The sequence below is a fragment of the Canis lupus genome, chromosome 6 (genome assembly GCF_011100685.1).
Source record: "Canis lupus familiaris isolate Mischka breed German Shepherd chromosome 6, alternate assembly UU_Cfam_GSD_1.0, whole genome shotgun sequence".
Lineage (NCBI taxonomy): Eukaryota > Metazoa > Chordata > Mammalia > Carnivora > Canidae > Canis > Canis lupus.
In genome coordinates, this window is record NC_049227.1 from 37,304,389 (window position 1) to 37,326,254 (window position 21,866).

The following is a 21,866-nucleotide window of genomic DNA, read 5'->3' on the forward strand; positions in this document are numbered from 1 at the left end:
GTCACAGTGACCTGTCCAAGCTCTGGGAGTAGCATAGACCATGCTTGGGGGTGGGGAAGTCTGACTGCCATAAGAACTCTTGCCAGAGCATGCCTCAGCTGAGAGCTCCCAGAGAAGGGGTAACAGTGTCAGTGAACCTCTGCTCCCATCCCCTCTTACAACCTAGAGAGAGGCTAGGGAGCTGGGGAGGCCCATTTTGCAGATGAGGATGGCAAAGCTGAATGAAATCCAGCGCGTCTGCTTACTCTGGGCCCTGGGGATTAGGAGGGGGGCACTCCCTGGGACCCCATTTGCTGAAAGAGTAAGAGCTCCTAGGCCTGATGCTGCATTGGTACCTCCCCAGGCCAGACAACTCTTTCCCTACAGGGCTCTCTAGCAGGAGGCAGCTGGCCCAGCCTGGAAAGGGGACCCAAGGCTAGCCATCCATTGCTCTTCCACCCACTACTTCCTGTCTTCCAGGCTCCACCCCTGACCCCTGATGGGTCTCCCCCCCACCACAGAGCAGCCCCCGCCCATCCCCAGCTTGGCCCCTGGAGGAGTTAACGATGCCCAGACCCCACGGTGCCACTGGCCAAGGCTGACCCTGTAATTACAGCAGTTAAGAATAGCTTCGCAGGGCTAGCAGGGCCTGGAATTTCTCAAATCACTCCCAGATGGGTGGCCAGACCAGTGTCCCGCCCCTCCATCCTCCAGTCCTGGCCCCTGCCCTGCCAGGCCACACCCTTGGCAGAGGAGTGGGGACTCTCCAGCCCTCTGTAAATCTGGTGGACCTGGGGAATGGCGGTGGATCCCCTGTCCCCTGAGGCTCCCTGGGGTGTCAGTCCGGCTGAGTGGACCAGAGATGAGAAGTGTAGAGGGTGTTGAATGTGGGGACAGCTGTGGGTTTCCACTGTGTTCCCTCAGTTTCTCCACTATTTTATGGATTTTCCATCTCAATTTGAGCAAAACAGTGAGTGTTCTTTTAAAGCTAGAGGGGGCCAGGGGTCAGGCACAGGCCTCTCTCCCTGTCATCTCCATAGAGAACCTAGGGCCCCACCCTCCCAAAGGCTTCTGTCACAGCTTCCACCTGGGTCCTCCCACCTTCTCATCCTCATCATTTGTGGGGTGCTCCTCACTAAGAGGAGACATGCTGTGGTTGGAGGAACAGGGCATCAGGGGCCTATCTGTAAACCCAGGCTCAGGCAGCAGGTCCAGCAGGTGTGCCAGGTGCTATACTCTGTACAAGGTGGAGGTGGGAGGGTAAGTGGTAGGGTCTGGCACTGAAGGACCAGCTCACGTTCTAGACAAGGAGGTGCACAAACACTCTCTCGGCGCGATGCTTCTGGGTGGGTAAATGATCAGCTGTACCTGTCGTAGAGGCCACGGGCAGCTGGGGACATATCTCCTCTGGCAGCTGAGGCCAGAGAAGTTGATTGTCTGTGGAGGTCACCCCAGCAGCCAGTCCATGGGAGATAGAGGCTGGGGTTTGATCTTCACTGCTTCACACCAGGGAGCTTCTGTTCCTCACAGAGGCCCCACTGTCTCCTGGAGGCCCACATGGCTAGCAACCCTGTGCTGGGCCATGGAGCATGTGTTGACATCCTGTCCCTGCCTGCCTTGAGCTAGCTGCTGGCTCACCTCTCCTAGTCAGTGCTTGTCTTCTGTAGAGTGTTGGCTGGGCACTAACGGGAACATGTATAGCCTGTGTGGATGGCACAGGGCCTGTGGCAGCAAGGTCCCAACAATCAGACTGGCATCTCCCCACATCCATCCCTGGACCCTGCCCTGGAACCATTGAGATTGCCCTGGGTAAGGGTTGCATCTTGGCCTGGTCTCCCACTCTGCCCCTGGGCCTCCCTTCACCGCCCCTGTTCCTCCGGGGTATCTGATGGGATATCCCGAATACCTTTTCTGGGAGGGCTGGAGTGAGTGTTTAGCCCCCTGTCTTTGGGTCCTGCCTCCCCACCCCACCCCCTGCCATCCCACGAAACCAGGTTTGGCTTTGCAGTGAAAACATTTATTCAGCAGCCACGCTGTGTTCAGCAGCAGCCCACAGGCCCACAATGGCTCCTTTGACAGGGCTGCCGAGGGGGAGGGCAGGCCTCACCATAGCCGCTCCCCTAATGGGACCCAGGCTCACAGGAAATCCACCTGGGCCGCCGCTGGCTCAGGAAGAAGGGGCCCCACCCAGGCTCGCTGCCACCATCCTCTGCCCGCCACGACCCACCGCCCACCTCCTCCCTTCCCATGCCAGAACCCTCAGCAGCCACTAATTGAATCCAGAGCCTCGCGTGGCTGGGCCTGACTCGGCGCTGACATCAACGCCCTGAGCCACAGGGCCTGCTCCCCAGGCCTGGCTGGGCTGCCTGCTTCCATCCAGGGTGAGGCTGGGAGGGGGCCCAGGGGCTATGACCCGTAGAAGGGACACGGGCATAGAGCCTTGGGGAGGCTGGCTCAGTGCTTGCAGCACCTCTCTGCAGCCCCAGGGCCCACTTTGCCTCCCGTCTCAGGGTCATGGGAGAAGGTGCTGTGAATCCATCCTTGTTCCCCAGCTCCCAGTACCCAGTCCAGGCCAGAGCTCCACTCTGCATCCCTGGCCCTGCCCCCACACAGCCTGTGGCCTTCCTGGAAAACACTCCCACTTCCGGGGTTTCTGGAAAGCCTGGGCACATCCCAAGTGCAGAGAGTAAAAGGGTATCACAGAGCCATCAGGCCTTCACAAACCAGGCTCAGACCTTTGGTCCTGTCCCTGGGGCACCTGCCCCTAACAGCCCCAGTGTGGCCCATCCTCCCCATTCACCAGACGGTTCCTGTCATTCAGGATCTGTGTTGCTCCTCCACCAAGACCTCTCTGTGCAGCTGGAGCAGGTGGCCAGGAGCAAGGTTTCCCAACCTGAGCCCATGCAGAAGGGCATCGGGACTGTGGGGAGGACTGGGCTGTTTGCTCTGCCTGGCCCAGGACCAACTGTGGGGGCTGCAGAACACAGCTCTAGGGACCCCCTCCACAGAGGAAGGTAAAGGAGGGTACCCTGGGTACCCCCTTGGCCTTTATCTGCCTGAACCTTCCCCAGCTTCACAGGAACACTACCGTTCTTGCTGGCAGACCACTGGGCCTGAGTAGGGTGAGGCTGGGCAGACAGTGCCCAGGGCAGGGTACCTGGAAGGGCCACCCTTCCTGGCATGGTCTTTAGCAGCAGCCCTCCAAAGCCCAAGGATTGCTGACCAGGACCTGGTGCCCATCGGGGAGGGGGTTCCTAGTCCCCACAAAGAGACCTATCTTTTTATGCCCATCCTGCACCCCCACCTCTCCACCCAGCCTAGGTACCCTGGGCCACACCAGAGAAACACACACATTTTATCTTTTATTTTTCTTACAAAAGGCCTTCATATCATTGTTTGTTTTACAAAAACCAAAGTCCTTGTCTCTGAGTTTGAAAAACATTTTCCCAGAATAAATGGGAAAGAATCTCTTATAAATATATTTTTAAAAACCAAAGCAAAACATGTTCCTAAAGCGTCTGTCTTTCCAGTTTCTTTTGTTCCTTTGCTCCTTGGGGCCGGGGCTGACCTACATGCCCCATCCCCAGTCCCACTCTCCCTCTGCCATCTTTCTGGGGGCTTCCTTCACTGGCCCTCAGAGTCTCCTTGGGATGGGGGCCTGGGAGCCCTGGGCCTGTGTTACCAGCACACAGCAGGGCCCGCCCCACCTTTCCCCAGGGGCTGTACTTGGCAGAGGACAGGGCAGACGCCATCCTCGTAGGCACTCAGGCTCGGGGCACCTTAGAGGTGGCCACCTGGGTCCTAGGATCTCATAGATGAGGAAATGGAGGGGTGGGGTCTTCCTGTGGTCACACAGCCCCCACCCTGATGTGTCCTCTTTGTAGGGATCTGAGAACTTCCTTGGTCTGGCAGCAGGAGGGCGCTGGTGGGTCGCCAGCCTGGCTGAGAGCCCAGCCTAGCAGCGTGTTGCTCCCCGGCTTAGATGTAGGGCTTGGTGGGGAGGGGCCCTTGGGGACCCGGCCCTGGGTAGCCCATGAGTGGCACCTCACACTCAGGCCCGCTGGGTGCAACCTCCCCACCACCCTCAGTCGCCTTGGGGCCTGGCTCCAAGGGGGCCTTCACTCCTTCCAGCTCCAGGGGCCCAGTCCCGGGCCCCACCTGTCCTTTGCCATGAGCTATGGCCGCTGCCGCCCGCCCCCGCCGCACGCAGTAGGCCGCCCCCACAGCAGCCAGTGCGGCCAGGAGCACGGCAGCCAGGGCAGGTGCAATGAGCAGCGGCAGGTTGCCCTCTCGCGCCTGTGTGACCGGGGCGTGGTTGGAGCGGATGGCTGGTGGTGTGCGGGCCTCCCCACAGGCCTCTTCGCCCTCGGGCACCCGCCCGACCCCGAGAGGCCTGACACAGATGGAATAGGTGGCATTGGGCCGCAGCTGGGTGACCGTGTACTCAGCAAGTGAAGCGGGCAGGCGCAGCGTCACCGGCCGCTTGTCGGGCCCTGACAGGTTGCGGTAAGTGAGGCGGAGGCTTCTGAGCTGCACGGTGCCGCCCTGCAGGTAGCGCTGCAGCCCCACACGCAGGGAGGTGGGGCTCGCCGGCTCGATGCCCAGGGGCAGGGGTGGGGGCGGTTCCAGGGTGCCCGGGGCCGGGCTGGGTTGGGGCCCCTGCCTCACCCGGCTCTCGCAGTAGAGGCCCACGAAGAACTCAGGGCACAGGCACTCCAGGTGGCCCTGCACCCCCAGGTGACAGGTGCCCCCGTTGAGGCAAATGGACGCCGGGCAGTCCTGGGGCCGGGGGGGAGGCCCCACAGTGGGCGGGGCGGCAGGGGGCAGGCTGGGGGCCTCAGTGGCCGGCTCTGTGGGGGCGAGCCAGGTGGGAGCTGGACTGGAAGGTGAGAACGTGGGTCCCCGTACCGCGGGCTTCGTGGTGGGTACCGTGGCCGTGGTGGTGGTGGCCGGGCAGCCGAAGTCAGCATACTCGAGGTCGAGGAGCAGGCGGCCAGCGTTCTTGGGTGGGAAGTGGCAGCGTGTCTCCTCCGGGCTGGCCAGCGCCACGCGGCTCTCCCGTACCCAAGGCCCAAACCAGCTTAGGGGACACACACAGTTGAAGGGGTTGCGGGCGGCTGCCAGGAGCCGCAGGCGGGGGAAGAGGCCCGAGAGCTCATGCGGGAGGGCCTGAAGGCTCAGGTTGCTCAGGTCCAGCTCCTGCAGGGCCACCAGGCCGGCCAGGCCCTCGGGCCGCAGCTGGGCAATGCGGGTGTTGCCAGCCAGCCGCAGGCGCGTCAGGCCCCGCAGGCCCTGGATGGCAGGCGGCACGCGCTCCAGCTGGTTGTCAGACACGTCCAGGTCGTGGAGGTTGCGTAAGCGGCTGAAGAGCCCTTCGTCCAGCCGCCGCAGCCCCAGGCCGGCCAGCCGCAGCGCCTCCACGTTGGCAGTGTCCAGGGTGCCAGGCTCCAGGGCCGGCAGGCTGTTGTGGCTGAGGTCAAGCAGCAGCAGGCGTGGCAGGTGCAGCGGGGGCAGGGCCCGCAGTTCATTGTCCTGCAGCTTGAGCTCCAGGAGGCAGTCGAGCGTGTCAAAGGCTCCGGGCTGGATGTGGCGGATGCGGTTCTTGCCCAGGTAGAGGCGCTCCAGGCGCCGCAGGCCACGGAAGGTCTCGTTGGTGATCTCGCGAAGCCTGTTGGCAGTCAGGTCCAGGTTGCTGAGGTTGGCGAGTGGCTGGAAGACCCCGCCGGGCAGGCTGGCGATCTGGTTCTGCGACAGGTCCAGGAGCTGCAGCCCCAGCAGGCTGGCAAAGCTGCCCACGTCCAGTGTGGTGATGCCGTTCTCGAAGATGTACAGGCCTGCCGTGTCGGGTGGCACGTCACGGGGCACCGTGGTACCCTGACGGGCAGTGCAGAAGACCGTCTGTGGCTGGTTGCACTGGCAGCCAGATGGGCAGCCCTGTACCCCGGGCTCTAGGGCCAGCAGCAGCAGCACCAGGGACAGGGGGATTCTGGAGCACATCTTCTGGTTCCTGGGAGCATAGGAGAGAGAGAGAGAGACAGGAGACCATGAGTCAGGGGCCCAGGGGACAGCCACGCCAGGAAGGACCAAGAAGGGAATTCCCAGCCCCCTTCACTCCCTACCCCCAAATCCAACAGCGCACAGTAGTTATGAGTCAGGTCCCCAGTGCCCTGGCCCCATTCCTGCCCAGCCCCACCAGCTCCCTCACTGAGTGACTTGGAGCAGTCATGTGACTTCGTTATGCTATCAGTTGCTACTTCCTGCGCTGTCACCAGGGTTCAGTGGGCTGATGCATGCAGAGAGGCCGGCCCCAAACGCTCAGTGACCACAAAAGCTCCTGTCTCCTAAACCCCAGCCCTCTCACCTCTGAGGCTCAGAGAGAACACGTCAGAACGCATCAGGCTCTGTGCCTTCCCTTCATGTCCCATCCCCACCCCCCCAAATCTCTGCTGAGGTAGACAGGCAAGGAGGGAGCACCACGGGTCCTAGAGCAGCCCCTCCCTGCAGCATCTGAGAAAGAAGGGGCTGGCAGCCAGCGCGTAAGCAGAGAAGCTGACTGCCCCGTGCCGCTGGCCCCTGCCGCCACGCTCTGTGTCCTCCAAGTGAGGAGGAGACCACAGCGGGAAGACTTCACATGGAAACTATGGGATCGGTGTTTTTCCACTTGTGAAGTCAGACCTGCCCAGTACGGGAGCTGAGGGCCCTACAGGATGTGGCCAGGGGGAATGTTCCTGAGGGGGGTAGAGGAGGGCCTGAGCCATTGGCGGGTGTCCCCATGTGGGTGAGGACAGGGAGGCAGGGAGCCCTGGTCTTCAGATCCCCCATCTCTGAGGTGTGAATGACAGATCTAGAGGTGGGAGTTCTGGCCTCTCTGGGCTCACCCAGGGGACAGGTCAAGGGACACTGGTTGCGGGGTGGTCCCTGAAGCATTGCCAGGCCTGGAAACGTCCTGCAGACTGATTCATCTGTCATTTCTTCGGGTCCACTCTGGCCTGACCACTGGGAATAAGGAGCGGCAGCTCTTCCTCCGTGCTGGCACACCGAGCATTTATAGCCCCCTCATGTGGTCATGTGGTGCCCCCCCCCCCCCCCCCCGCCTCCCAGCAGCCAGGGCAGGTGGAAACTATTCTCATTGCTCCTAGATGACAGAAGCAGGAGAGGGGGGATCAGGGGAGCTCTAGGTGGTGTAGTGACTTGCTGCCGTCCCACTGCCAGGAAATCTGAGCTGGAGCCTAGGTCCTTAACCACGTCCAGGTGCAGCTGGGCCTGCAGCCTGTGATGGTCCTGCCTGCTGATGTGGGGGTGGCTCCCTCAGCTGCTCTGGGCTCCAGCCTGTAGCTGGAACTGCTCAAGATAGAAGGGGGCCACAGTGTGGGCCCCCCTTCACTCAGGCTTCTAGGGGAGCCCAGGGGCCACCACCCTTTGGGCCCCTAGCGTCCCCAGGAGGCCGGCACCCCTCCTCTCCAGGCACCTTCTGCTCACACAAGGGCCTTTTGTGCTGGGGCTCAGCCTCCCCTTCCCCCACCCTGCCAGCCATCAGGCCACGGCAGGTAACAGGGCCCCCTCAACTGAGCCTGTGTTCTGCCCCAGTGCCATCCGCCGGGCTCCTCCCCCCAGGAACACAGGCTCCTGCAGAGTGAGCCAGAGGGGGGCCAGGTGGTCCCAGGCCAGACTAGACAAGTCCCTGGGGAGACCGGCTCTAGGTAAAGGCCTGTGACCCAGGTCGCACCTGCCTAGGCCCCACCCGCCTGCAGGGTCCCCTCTGCCAGAGAAGTGGGACTGTCAGCCTCTGCCCCTCGCTAGCTAACACTGGCCTTTCAGAGGCCAGCCAGGGAGGCCTTCCCTAACCCCTCGCTGGTGCCCCTTCCCCCTGCTCTCTAGCCTTCTGGCTATACCGTCCCCTCTCTGGGGGGAGGCCCTGGCTGCTCTCGTGTGTCCCAGAGCATGCTTAGCTCATCTTTGCTGAGTGAATGGTGGGGCAGGGCCTTGTACTGAACCTCAGATGAAGCTAGGAGCAGAACCTGGAAGGCCTTGTGCACCCCTGGCCCTGCCGGCACCATCCCAAGGGGGCTGCGTGCACCACACCCGGCCTCCTCCCCCAAGTGGACCCACTCCACCCTCAGTGACTCAGAAGGCAGCGGGTGTGGCCTGGCCTCCAGATGTGGGCTGTGAGCGCCCCCCACCCCCTACGTCCACGTGTGGGGTGAGCCGCCTCCCCCTGAATCAGCCCTCCCAGCGGGGCAGGCAGGGTCACGAAGGGAGCAGCCAGGCTCCAGGGTGGGAGGGGACCCTACACGTGGCCACCCCTGCGGCTTCGGCTCCCCCTGGGCTATGTATAAGGTCATGGTTAAGAGCTCATACTCCAGTCAGGCAGCCTGGGCTATAGACAGCAGCTTTCTCTCAGAGCCTTGCTTTCTTCACTACTTTGGCGTTTCAGAGTTGACACCTCCTAGGACTGGGAGTGCTTAAACACTGAACAGCCTGGTTTGGCTCTTGGGGGCCTCTCGTGTGTGCTGGAGGGTATTCCCCCACTGTGCATCAGGTAGGGGCATCAGCTTCGTTCCATAATCTGCTGGCCCTTGAATCCACAAAGTCATCATGGGGGAGCTGTGGGTCCATCTAACCACAGAGTGGCAATCTGGCTGAGTTGGTGGGGAGCAGGGGCTGGGTCAGAACTGGCATTCTGGGCTGGGGAGACCGCAGCAGGCAGCAGCTAACCTGCTTCCCACCCGCCAGGGTGCAGGGGTAAGCACCTGTGCCTGCTGCACCCACCCAGCAAGGAGTTGGCAGTGGGGCTTTGGAAGATGGGTGCTGGGTGCCAGCAGCTCTGGGGGCTTTGCCAGGGGCCCTGCCAGGGGCCCTCGTGGCACCAAATGATCACAGAGCCCCCAGAAGGGACCTAGCAGGTGAAGGCTGGCCGTGGAGGTGGTGGGCAGCAGGGCAACAGAAGACAGAGCCCAAGTTTGGTCCCTCAGTAGCTTCCCCAGTCCCCTTTCAGCTCTGGGCCTCAGTTTCTCACCAGCCCTGCCTCCGTCCTTGGAGTTGTTCTGAACACCTAGGGTTCTAGTTCTTTGTTCTGTTTGTTTTTAACTGGGGAAGTTCTTTTACCAAGTTCTGGGAGCAATCCCGCCAGTCTGGGCTCATTCTGGTGTATGTGCGCATGTGTGTGTGCATGCGTGCGTGTGTGCAGGAGCACGCATCCACCCGCATTGGGGGTGGGGTGTCTCATGGGAGGTCATGGCTGCCCTGGCCATCGCAATTCCAGCAGCCTTGAAGGACGAGGGGCCTGGGCTTTGATATCTGATCTGCTGACCCAAGGCAGGGACCTTTCTCTGTGCAAAGGGTGTGGAGAGACTTCTGGAGGCAGCCCGGCATGGGGGATGGTGGGAGCAAGAGGGCAAAGGACCCAGGTCCTTGCTCTTCCATCTGGACTCTGCAGCCTCACTTTGGCCTGGCTCCACCATGATGTGGTGGGAAGAGGCAGGACACAGAGGCCCAGGCTCTTGCTGGTGGCCCTGCTGCCCTCCAGGGGACACTTGCTAGGATGGGGCTTTAAGGTCCCACTGCCTGCCATCCCAGCCTGGCTGCATGACAGTCTGGCCATGTTCCTTCACCTCAGTTCCCGTCTGTGAAGGGCCTGGGGGGGAACAGGGGGGATCCTGTTGACAATCCTGAGCCTGATTGTCAGGGTTGTTTAGTTTGTACTTGGAGTGCATGCTAAGTGGTCAGTAAACATTAGCTACTGAAGGCGTTACCCATAAAACCTGAGCCCTGCCTTCTACGCATATGGGGTCAGGATGCCATGGTGTGGGCGGGGCTCCATGCCACTTGCAGCACAGACAGAGGCCCCCTGGGCAGAGTGAGCCCTCCGTGTAGGGGTTGCCCTCCATCCTCCATCCTTCAGTGTGGGAGAGTGGGAGCTGGAGAGAGCAGCCTGGGGAGAGGGGCATATTTAGTTCTGGAAGAGGGTGGGGGAGTGAGCTCTCCTCTGGCCAGCCCCCCTGCCGTCTGACCTGGGAGCAGAGGGGGCAGGGCTCTACAAGGAAGGACATGCTCCTCAGCTCTCAGGGGGACATCTGGAGGCACCCACTCACATGCAGGCTCTGGTTTAGTCAGGTAGTAGCGAGTGGCCAGAACCCAGGAGTTCAGGTGACAGCATCTGACCTGTGGCTGCGTATCTCCCAGCTCCTGGGGAAAGCCACAGCCTGGCTGGTGGGGGATAGGGTTAGACAGACAGACAGACAAGGCCAGCACAGCCCTGTTCTGAGCCAGACACCGCTGAGTGGGTGCAGGGGTCAGGTGCTGCGGGGTCTGACCGTGAGGCTCTGGGCCTCCGGCTCCCAGTGTCCCCCTCCCCCGCCCTCCCCCGGGGCTAAGCACCTCGGCCAGGCCTGGCAGCAGCCCAGCCCAGGAGTCTGCCAACCCCCCAGGCAGGCGGGACCATGCCGGCGGCCAGGATGGCTGGCTCCAGTTTCGCTGACGTGTCTGAGGAGGCTCGGAGCCTAGCCTGGGTCTGCTCATCTCCCCGTCCCCGGGGCACAGCAGAGTGGGGGGGTGGGTCAGGGTCTCTGTCTTATGCCCTCGGGGGAAGGGGCCAAGGTGAGGGTGGGGGCTGCAGTCTTACCCCGTGATGAAGCCAGGAGTCCCTACTGGTCTTGGCTTCTCTGCCTTATTACAGATGAGGCCCAAGACACCACTTTATGACCTCATCCAGTTCCCTTCCTTTTCTGGGTCTGTCTCCCACCTGTAACCCCAGGGGTTTCTCAACTCCTGCTGCACATCAGAATCACCTGGGAAGCTTTAGAAAGTTCCCGGTGCCCTCCTGCCTCCTTGCCAATTAAGTAAGAATTTCTGGGGTAAGGCCCAGACAGAGTGGTATTTTGGAGAAGCTCTTGGGGTGAGTCTCCCCAACAGGGCTCAGACCCTGGGCCAGAGGGGGGCACAGTCTGGATATCAGCCTTGTCTCCTGGTCCCGGGAGGGATCTGGATCCCCAGCAGGTGTGGCTGGCTGGCAATGCTGGGCCACTCCTCTCCACTGCCCCCACTCCTCCTGGCCCCAAATGGGTGCCTTCTGTGGCACCATGGGTGACTTGGCAGCCACCAGACCTGTCAGCCCAGGGCCAGGAGACCAGTGACTAAAGCCATTCTGCTCAAGTGGCCCCTCAGGGCTGCAAGATATATCATCTCAGTCTGGAGAGGTGCCACTCTATTGGGAGAGGACACCTGCTGCCCTGGGAGCTATTTGGTGGCTGCAGCCCAGCTAGAAATGCCACCAGATGCCACCATCTGCACGTGTGCAAGTATGATGCCACAGGGGCTGGGCTCAGATGCCGGGCCTCCTGGCTGGCCTGTCCCCACCCAGGGCCAGGCATCCATCAAGTAAGGCCCTAACCTGCAATTAACCCTAGATTTGCCAGAGGAGGACCTTAGTCACCAAGGGAGGCCACCAGCCCAAGCCAGTTGGGCCAAGGCTGTCTGAGTCCTAGGCAGGGACGGAACAGGAAGTGGCTCCAGAGGTGTCTTTGCCCTTCTCAGTCTTGCCACGTCCGGGGTTCTTGGTTCCCCTGGGTCGCCCTGGGGTCTGTGAGCTGATTGGGGAGCCACGACCCGGCTCCCCCATCTGGGTCTTTCAATTCTTACTGCTGCCCATCCAGGCCCAGGGCCAGTAGGGGCCCCAATGACCGCCTGAGCCCCAGCCCCTTCTCAGTGCAAGCCCTCCCTCTTCTCCCTCTTTAATTAAATCTCTCAGGCAGCCGCAGAGGAATGTCAGAGCCTTATTGCATTCCCCCCGGAGGAGACTGGCTGGGGGGACCATCCCCAACCTGGGGAACTGGCCCTTCACCGGCCTCTACCCCCAAAAACCAAGGTGGCTCAAGGGATCTTGCTTCAGCCTCCTCATACCCGGGCGGCTGGAATGAGGAAAAGTGGGGGAGGCCTGAGGGCCTGGCCAGCCAGGCGGCCCAGCCAGCAGAGGGAAAGCAATCCGGCTGACTCTGGAATGTGGAAACCGATAAAAGGAAGAAGGCTGAGCCCCTGTCCGCCTGCGGTGCACTCAGACTCCTGCAGCACCCCTGCCCGCCCCCAAACATAACCCTGTTCCAGTCACGCGCGCGTAGACACATGCCCACGCCAGACACACGCCCACTGGGCTGTGCTCTGACACACACACACACACACACACACACACACACACACCCTCCCTCCCCCTTCTCCAAGAACTCTTGCAAATTCCACAGCAGTGAGGGGAGCTGGTTTTCTTGGCAGCACAGAGCCTTGGGCTCCCTGGCTCAGGGAGGGACTCTAAAGGGAACTGAGGGGGGCTCCAGGAGGGGTCACTAACTGAGCTAGGGGGTACTGCTGCCCTTCCCAAGAGTCCAGGGCCTGTAGATGATTAGGGATGCTTCTGTGGGACAGGCTCACCCAGCCTTCTTTCTGGTGACCAAGGGGGTGCTGGCTGGCTTTCTGAGGTGGGAGCTGCCTCCTGGGACCAGCTGAGACCCTACTTTCCTTTTCCCAGGAGCTGCACAGCTCAGGGGTGGGGTCCACTTGTAAGACCCCGTGAGGACTCAACCATCTTTATTTGGGACTTGTTCCAGCTTCCCCAGGGCAGTAGTAGGGATGTCAGGAATGGGAGCCTGAAATAGTGGACCCATCTCCTGCCTAGGGCCTCTCCCTGCCTGCCCTAAGAGGCTTCCTTGGGAGAGCACAGGTCTGGGCAGTGTCTGAGGGGCTTCTCGTGTTCAGCGCCCCACTTTCCAGAGTCTGGAGAAAGTGGTGCCATCCCAGCAAACGGCCTGGGACACCAGTCCCCCACCAGCTGCATCTGACTCTCTGGACCCACAGGTCCCCGGGTAGCTGTTTGAGTCTGCAGCTGGGGGAGGTGGGGACAGGCAGTGCCCAGGCCCCTAGTCTGGCACGTGTGTGCTCATCCTCCCTCCCTGGGCCAGATAATGGTCTGGAGGGAATCCAGCTGGGCTGCTCATTACCAGAGCCCTCTTCCTGCCTCTGACACTCTGTTTACAGAAGCTCCGGGGGCTGATTCCCCTGGGAGAAGACAGCCAACTCAGGGGACTGCTCTCCCATCCCCCTACACGCCTGCCTTATCCCTGCTGGGCCTTGCCAACAGCTGGGCCCATACTGGACTTCACCGCCCTCTGGGCCCGCTCAAATGGACCTCACTTAGAGGGCGCCCACCCAGTTACTCTTCTATGTCCCCAACACCCAAAGTGCAGCCTAGCAGGAAAGAAATAGATTTAGTACAGCTTCCCAGCCCCATGAGCTCTTAGCCTGGAGAGGAGGGCTCTGGGTCCTGGTGCCTCTTCCAGAACCTCACCTGTCCTAGGTACAAAAGGCAAGCAGGGGGACGCTGGGACCCTCAGGGCCTTTTCCTCCTTCCTACCTTGTAGACTCCACCCCTGGGCCCCAGCAGGAGAGGCAGTCAGTGACCCTGGTGTGGTAATCTTTAACGAATGGGGGCAAAGCAGAATGGTTGGCACCGAGCGCCTGGCCTGCCAGTGACCACAGGGGACCTCAGCAGCCCTCAGGCCCCAGAGCTGCCAGCCCAGGGACACAAAGGACTAAGCTGGCTCCAGGCCATTGGGTTCATAGCCCAAGCAAAGCCCTGTCCCTGGCACAGGCCGAGATGGGGCACCCTAATATCTGGAAAATGAAGGGCCCCAGCCAGCCAAGGTCTGTCCCCTGCCCCCCCACAGAGCATCAAATACCTCCTAGCCACCCCTACTCCTCCCCAAGGCTGCATGCTGTTGGCCCCCCGGCTCTGTGCTAAACGACAAGGGCCCTGAATACTCGCAGGCGGCCAGTCTGCACAGATCTGGACAGGGGCACTGAGGGCTCCAGGCCCAGAACCAGACTGTCCCACTCCAGGAGGTAAAAGTAACCCAAGACTATGGCTTGGCTGTCCCCTCAAAGGGGTTTGATTCATAAAACTGGTCGTGCTGGAGGGCCCAGCCGTGGGAGGAGGAAGCGAGGGAGGGGGTGTTTATTTTGTCTGCTCGCAGCCCTGCCGGCTACTGGCCGGTGAGTCTTACACGCGCGCGGCCGTGGGGCTGCCCGGGACCGCAGGAGGAGGGGGCGGGAGCGGGTCGAGCGCGGGCAGAGGTGCAGGGGGCCCCCCCGCCCCGGGGCCCCGTGGGCCCGGGTGACCGCGCGGGGCTGGGGGTCGCGTGTCCGTGCCGGGGGTGCGTGTGCGCGCGGCGGGGGGGTCCGCGCGCGGGATCGGCGGCCGCACAGCCCGCCCCGCGGCGCCCCGGCCCGGCAGACACTCACCGGGCGGCGGCGGCGGCGGGAGCCGGGCGGGGCGGGCCGGCGGCCCGGAGGAGTCCTGGGTTCCGGGGTCCCGAGGCGGCCGGGTCCGCGTCTCCCCGCCCCGGGCTTGGGCTGCGGAGTCTGCCCGCGGGAGGCGGGTCGCGCTTTAAGGGCCGGGGGCGGGGCCTCGGGCGGGGGCGGGGCCTCCGGAGACCCGCCTCCTCGCTCGGCACAAGGGTCCTGTCGCCGGTGCGGGAGGCTCGCTGCTCCGCCTCGGGCCCGCGGGGGGTAGGCGGGGGGCCGCGCGCCCGGCTGCTCTGCCAGCGGTTTGCCGTGTGACCCTGGGCGGGTCCCTGTTTTTTGTAAAAGAAAGAGAATATCGACGCCAGGAGTCCCAAGCCCACATACCTATGACACACCAGGCAGGCGGACCCCTTGGGTTACGGACACCTGGAGAGGTGGGGATGGGTGGGTAGGGAAACTGGGGGTCAGTCAGTGTAAGGGCTCAGCCCCTGTGACCTGCCCCAGTCTGCCAGAGTTTGAGGTTTTTCAAGAGAAACTGGAAATCTGGGTTTTTTTTAGGTGAAATCTCTCAATGTGTTATTGTTGGTAGCTAATCCCAATTTCAAAAACTTTTGGGCAGGCCACACAGAGTCCTCCGAGAGCCTCCTAAATACAATTTCTAATGCTAAATCTGAGTTCTGGGGTCCTTTTAGCAATGAGGGCCTTCAGGGAGGTGAGTATTCCTGGACCACCCTCTCCACATTTTAGGTGAAAAGATTGAGACACAGGAAGGGGAAATGACCTGAGTGCTGGAGAGGGTGGGATGGGGTGGGAGGCTGGGCCTCACCATCAGTGGGTGGGGCCTGGGTGTTGCTGAAGGTGGCCCTGGGGGGAGGAGGGTTGGGAGGCAGTGCCAGGGGGTAGACTAGTCCAGAAAAATCCCCTGCCTTGGAATATTCTAGGAAAATGCTCTGTCCCTCCTCCATGTTTGTGGTCAGAGTGATGGGTCAGCGCCTTTAGGGACCTGTTCAACTCCCCCTTTCAGAGGGCCTTGGGATACCTGCTATCCCCTCCAGCCAGCCTGCACTACATGCTTTTCTTGGTATATGTAGATGTGGGGCATGGCTTGTGAACCTTTGCTCTTGGGCCAGTGCTGGCTCTCGGGTGTATTTCATTTGGCCTGTCTGGGACTTTTTAAAACTTTGAAGCCATTGCCAACATTGAAAAATCCGGTGGTTTCACATTAAAACGGGACTTCCCAGCTTGCCTTGAATAGGAACTCTGGGCAAGGACTGAGTGGTAGCTGCCCCCTCTGATGGAGGCACTGGCTGCCCCAGTCCCCACCACTCCCAGGTGTCTCCCAACAGGCTACTTTACTCACTCACATTCCTGAAACATTTCAGTTTATGGTCAGTACTGTGTGGTTTTGGTCAGATGGCCCTGTGTCCCCTAAAGCTCTCAGGAAGGTCCACAGATGCCCCCGGGGGGTGGTGCTCTGAGCAACCCCACCTGACTTTCCCCAAAGAATAGGACTTCCTGACAGGCCCCAAAACTTCTTGCCTCTGTGTCCAGTTCTTGCTGATAGACCCCACCTGACTAAAGGGTCTCTCCCTCACTCCAGGTCTGAGCTAGGACTCACACATGCCATGTTCCTACTCACCCAGAGATGCAAGGGTAGTGTCTAGGGGACCTCCCTCCCTAGTTTCCCATTCTCTTCTCATAGGGGATCAAGGCACCCCACCACCTGCCCTTAAAACCTGGTTCTTGGGGATCCCTGGGTGGCTCAGTGGTTTAGCGCCTGCCTTCAGCCCTGGTTGTGCTCCTGAAGACCTGGGATCGAGTCCCACGTCAGGCTCCCTGCATGGAGCCTGCTTCTCCCTCTGCCTGTGTCTCTGCCCCCCCCCTCTGTCTCTCATGAATAAATAAAATATTAAAAAAAAAAAAAAAAGAACCTGGTTCTTAAGGAGGCAAGGGAGTGTGAGCTTAGTCCAGTATGGGCGGGGTCCCAACTGCACAGCCTGGGTGACAGGGACAGATCCAAGGGATCTGGACTGCTTTGACCAGTGGCAATGCTAGGATGTCTGGGTTGGTGGGTCTGAAGAGGAGAGATGGGCGACGCCTGGGCGGCTCAGTGGTTGAGCATCTGTGTTTGGCTCAGGGTGTGGTCCCGCAGTCCTGGGATCGAGTCCCGCATAGGGTTCCCCACAAGGGAGCCTGCTTCTGCATCTCCATGTCTCTGCCTCTGTCTCTCTCTGTGTCTCTCACGAATGAATAAATAAAATATTTTTTTAAAAATGAAGAGGAGAGGGGATCCCTGGGTGGCGCAGCGGTTTGGCGCCTGCCTTTGGCCCAGGGCGCGATCCTGGAGACCCGGGATCGAATCCCACATCGGGCTCCTGGTGCATGGAACCTGCTTCTCCCTCTGCCTGTGTCTCTGCCTCTCTCTCTCTCTCTGTAACTATCATAAATAAAAAAAAAAAAAAAAAGAAAATTTAAAAAAAATAAAAATAAATAAATAAATAAAAATGAAGAGGAGAGATGGGCTGGCACATAGAACCGGAAAACTCTTAAAGCTGTTTTTCCTGACAGATAGTACTTCCTGGGCTAATTCAGGAATATTGGGAAAGCTGATGGGATTATCAGGTGCTGACTCCTTCATGTGACCAAGCACCACCATTGTCCAGCATCTTCTGTGACTTGGACTTAAAGGGTCCCAATCTGGGCTCTAGACCTTCTATGACTGGGTCTAGGGCAGACCCCTGGACCTGGGTCAGAGTCCTTTCTAGTGACAGGCCTAGATGCCAGCCCTACCCCACACCATGGCAGCAGGAGGGTGCCAGTGCCAGCTCTTACCACGTCTGGTCCTCTGCCAAGCCAGAACTATGTTCTGCATTCCAGACCCAGACCTGGCTTTGCTCTCTTTACAAGCCCGGGGTCAGGCCCATGCCAGCTGTTGGCCAACCCTGGGGGCTGGGTGCCATGACCCCATTTCCTGGTCTGTGCCGTGGATGGCTCTGACTGAGGCCTGGAAGACTGGCCTGACCTGTTGGAGGAGCCAGCCCTGCCCTCCGTGACTTCCTGCCCCTGCCCCGCACCCCCCCCCCCCAGCTCCTGAGTCAGTGGGCTGGCCAGTTGGGGTTGATGAAGTGGGAGTGCAGGGAGGCCAGGTGGAGCATCTTGAGGAGGGTGGTTTAGAGCACAGATGAGCTGTCAACGCCACCCACAGGCCCATTCCCCAGTTCTTGCCAAGGTGACAGCGGGGCCTCAAGAGGCACTCCACTTGCTCTCAGATGCTGCCCTGAGCTCATCACCTCATTTTCACATTCTCCTGTGTATCTCCACATGGTGATCTCCATTCGGCACACGTCTGATCTTGTCCCCCTTCATTTAAGATGTGTCTTCCACTTCTTGTTGCTTGTCCGATGGATGGAGGCAGAGTTCCCCGACTTATGTGCCAGGCCCCTTTCTGTCTGGCCTCTACCCATGCCATCCTGAGGCTCAGCCTCTCACCATTGCTGCCCAGGCCACTAGCCACATCATCCTTCACCCTATTTCTCAGATGGACCATGCATCACCCTGCCACACCTGCAGGTCCTTTCTGCTCTTTCTGCCTGGTACTCTCCCCACTTGGTTGATGCCTCCTCAACCCTTGGGGTGCAGGGAACATGCCCCTCCCCTGTGGCCAGCCAAGTCAGGTCCCCCTGCCCCCTGCCCTGTAGCCTCAGGGAACTTTTCCTTTGTGTGTGTTTATGTGTGTGTGTATTGGGGGTGGGGCTGTGTCTGCCTTTCAGACCAAGCCTTGAGCAATTTGAGGACAGAGGTAGGGTCTGTTGCACTCACTTCTGGTCACAGCTGCAGGCTGAGCCAGGGAGTTGGATGCAGAGCAGCCCAGCAGAGGAATGAATGATAGGGAATGAATGAATGAGCGAATGAAAGTCTTGTTAAAGTCACTGAAAGGACTTGCTTCCAACCCCAATGGAGCCAGCATCAGTGTGGGGGGGCACCTCAGGTCAGGCACCCACCTTGTCCCTCTGCTCCCCCACAGAAGGCAACAGTCAGACCAGGTCAAGAAGGGCAGTTCTGAGGCCAGCTCATCCTGCCCGCCCAAGGTAATTAAAGACCTTGTTACTCACAGACAGGTGACTGGCCCAGAGCACTTCAGGAAGCTGTGGAGACACCCAGGGCCCCACCCAGCTTCCCAGCCCACACTGTGGCTCCCAGTAAGGTGGGGGTGGGGGGCGGAAGGTGGGCAGCAGGCCGGCTTTGGGCAGCTGGCCAGAAGGGGATGGACAGGCAGGGGTAGGGGGGAAAGTGCCTTTTGTTGCCTGGGTGAGGGCTGGATGCAGCTGCCACAGCTGGGTGACCTCTGACTGCTGGGACCACAGTGAGGAAGGGGTTCTGTCTGAGGGTCAGTGCCCAGGCCCTTGGGTTCCCAGGGACATGAAACTAAGACCAGGAGAAGAAACAAACAGATGAAGGCACCTGTCAAAGTTCTCCTGGACAGTGATAGGCCATTGGCCTAGAGGAGCCTGACATAGAGCAGCAGGGGTGCTGGGGGCTTCCAGCCTGCCCCTGTGTTCCCAGCCCCTGCCTGCCACCCAAAGCCCCACCTGGGGAACAGAGTGACGACGGAGAATGGGGAGGGCAGGGGAGCACTGTGGTGAAGGAGGCCCTGGTCTAAGCCCCTGCCTTAGGCTTGGGCTCAGAGGCTTGAAGTCATCCTGAGGGGGGTTCTGAGTCTCTAAGATTTCATCAGGAGCCTGGGGGTATCTGAGGGGGTGTCCCCAAACCAGGCTGACTACATTGGGCAGGGCTGGAGGGAGTCCCTGGTTCTGGCATGCCCACTCATCTTCCCAGGTAACTCTGGCCTGGTACCGTGGCTGGCCAAGGTGGGACCAGGGACAGAGCGTACGTAGGGTGTTTCTGGAGCTGCTGAGCCTGGAATGGACCTCAGGACTGAGGTGTAGAAAGAGGGGCCAGCTCACCTATGCCCAGGACGCATGCAGGTCCTGGAGCAAAGCAGGTGAGCGGATGGAGGACCCAGGGCAAGAAAGGCTGGGACATGGGGGTGTGCTGGGCGTCAGTGTGTTGGTAGCACAGGGAGAGAAGGTGGAGGGTCCCAGCAGACAGGCTGGGTACAGCCACTCCTGGCCAGTGTGGTGCTTGGCTCGAGCCCCTGGTTGGAGTCATGAGGCTGACAGCTTCCAGCTGCCCATCCCACCAACTAGCCCTCTCCCACTCAGGTCTCTGATGCTCCTGCTGGACCCAGACTCCGGGCTCCTGATCCTGGCAGGAAAGGTGAGCAAGAAGCTGGAGTGGCTGTCCACATCAGCCCCCCAGGGTGGCGCCCTCACTTGCCAGGTCCATCCCAGTCTGACCTGGCCAGCCAGCTGGGAGATGGGATGGTGGGATGCCGGGATGCCATCTGCCCCCAGAGAGAAGCCAAAGTAGTGCTACCCATGCTCCACCCCTGGCAGGCTGAGTGGCCTTCAGGTGGGCATGACTATAAGTCCCACGAATGTCAGCTTTGTGGATAGGGCCAGCAATCAAGCAGTGTCAGCACACAGCAGGCACTTTATAAATCCTCAATGTGCCCTGTCCTTACTGCATGCATGTGAAGTCCACCAAGGACGCAGTCCAGAGCACAGGCGGTAGGAGCTGGTGTTAGACCCGGAGCATGCGCCGGGCCATCAGGGTGTGAGCAGCGAGCGGCACTCAGGCTGGACTTGTTTCAGGGTGAGAGTCGGTTGTCCTGCTATGAGGTGTTGCCCCAGCAGCCAGCACTGAGCCCAGGTGAGCCCTGTTCTCCTCCGCCCTCCCCCTCCGCCCTCCCAGCCTCGCTGACTGCCTTTCTGCGGTGTCCCCCACAGTGACCCAGTGCCTCCTGGAAAGCGTGCTGCGGGGGGCAGCTCTTGTACCCCGGCGGGCGCTGGCTATCATGAACTGTGAGGTGCTCCGCGTCTTGCAGTTGAGCAACACAGCCATCGTGCCTGTCAGCTACCACGTGCCTCGCAAGGTGAGGGGGCCCAGGGTGAGGGCCTCGGAGGGCCTGGGAGGCCTGGACCTCACGGGCCACGTACCTATCTGCCACCAGGCTGTGGAGTTCCACGAGGACCTGTTCCCAGACACTGCAGGCTGTGTGCCCGCCTCCGACCCCCATGCCTGGTGGGCTGGGAGCAACCAGCAGGTAGGGCTACGGCCTGGCTGGCCCCTCCTGGCCTCCAACAGCCCCATGCACGGCTTTGCAGTCCAGCTCTCTGCTAACTCAGCTGCCCCGTGTCCCCCCATCCCTTACCTCCTCCCTCCCTCAAATGCCAGCCTCTTCCCACAGGTGCAGAAGGTTAGCCTCCACCCAGCTCACCGGCCCCACCCCAGCTTCACTTCCTGCCTGGTGCCCCCCATGGAGCCCTCCCTGGATGCAGCCCAGCCTGCAGAGACACCTGTGGGTGACACGGACCCCAGCGTGAGTGCTTGGGCTGTCTGCCTGTCCTCCCCATCACGCGGCCGCAGTGGTGCCCTGAGTCAAAGCTGGCAAGTGTGTGTGCACGCCTGCTGGTCTTTGAGCCTTTTTTAGCTGTCAAGCGCAACAGAGAGGAACTCGTGAAGCATAAATAAAGAACTTCGCACTCTTCTCTAAATTGAGCAACCACATGAAAAGCAAGACTTTCACAGAAAAATCCAGATTTTTGGCTTCTCTTGAAATGCAGGCAGATCTTAGCCGCACTGGGCCTGTCCTCCTACAGAGCTTAAAGCTGGCAGCTGCCACCCTCTTTCCCCACAGTCTGAAGCTTAGCTTGCCCTGTGCTACCTCCGGCCCTCGTCGGCGTTGGTGTTGGCACCTGGCACCCCACAGTGGGCTTCATGCCCCCATGGTGTCCCACAGCCCGGGAGGAGGGGCCCTGTCTTGCTCTTGGTTTGGCCAACACTTCCGGGGGCCTACTGGCTGACCCAGTATGCTTCTCCCCAGGAGGGCTTCTCCTCCCCACTCAGCTCTCTTGCCTCGCCCTCCACGCCCTCCAGCCTGGGGCCCTCGCTCTCTAGCACCAGTGGCATCGGCACCAGCCCCAGCCAGAGGTCCCTACAGAGTCTGCTGGGTAAGTGTGTCAGGGCAGGAGCTAACCCTGTCTACATCCTCCTCCCCTCCTGGTGGGGTCACCTGTCCTTGTGGGATGAAACGAGTGTCAAGGAAGAGGGCAGCCTGGATGTTCTCTCGAGTCCTGGGCTCTCAAGGCTTGTTCCCAGGGCACGAGTTGTGTTGGCAGAGGCTGGGACATAGGCCGTGCCCCCTGCAGGTGTGCGGGCAGGCAGGCAGGGCATCCTCATGGGGCTCTGTCCCTGCCGCCTGCCAGGTCCCAGTTCCAAGTTCCGCCATGCTCAGGGCACTGTCTTGCACCGAGACAGCCACATCACCAACCTCAAGGGGCTCAACCTCACCACGCCTGGCGAGAGTGACGGATTCTGTGCCAACCGGCTGCGTGTGGCCGTGCCTTTGCTCAGCAGTGGTGGGCAGGTGGCTGTGCTTGAGGTGAGGGACACCACCCACCACAGTGCCCCCCTCTAGGCCCTGTAGGAAGCTAAGGGCATTGGGTATCCACACTGGCTCGCACTCTCTGAGCATCCCC

General features: G+C 60.8%; 2 protein-coding genes across 5 annotated transcripts in view; one reads left to right on the top strand and one right to left on the bottom strand.

Moving 5' to 3' along the window:
* LOC102152446 (coronin-7) overlaps positions 1-21,866 on the top strand; it is a 58,567-nt gene that overhangs the window by 31,109 nt on the left and 5,592 nt on the right. For 3 of the 4 annotated variants that reach the window (XM_038540551.1, XM_038540550.1, XM_038540552.1), the window contains 7 exons: positions 19,488-19,542; positions 19,980-20,037; positions 20,115-20,260; positions 20,339-20,431; positions 20,576-20,707; positions 21,212-21,338; positions 21,594-21,769. In XM_038540551.1, coding sequence (XP_038396479.1) covers positions 19,488-19,542; positions 19,980-20,037; positions 20,115-20,260; positions 20,339-20,431; positions 20,576-20,707; positions 21,212-21,338; positions 21,594-21,769 — 787 coding nt within the window. The remainder of the gene's footprint in view (positions 1-19,487; positions 19,543-19,979; positions 20,038-20,114; positions 20,261-20,338; positions 20,432-20,575; positions 20,708-21,211; positions 21,339-21,593; positions 21,770-21,866) is intronic. The other variant, XM_038540553.1, reaches the window with a different exon arrangement.
* On the bottom strand, positions 3,329-14,377 carry VASN (vasorin). Its single transcript, XM_038540554.1, has 2 exons — positions 14,263-14,377; positions 3,329-5,986 (listed from the first exon to the last, which is right to left on the bottom strand). Exon 2 carries the CDS (start codon positions 5,974-5,976, stop codon positions 3,958-3,960), a length of 2,019 nt encoding a protein of 672 aa, XP_038396482.1. The 5' UTR covers positions 5,977-5,986; positions 14,263-14,377; the 3' UTR covers positions 3,329-3,957.

What these genes read in the sequence shown, in the direction of transcription:
- VASN (XM_038540554.1), bottom strand. Translation starts at nt 5,976, where the DNA reads ATGTGCTCCAGAATCCCCCTGTCCCTGGTGCTGCTGCTGCTGGCCCTA.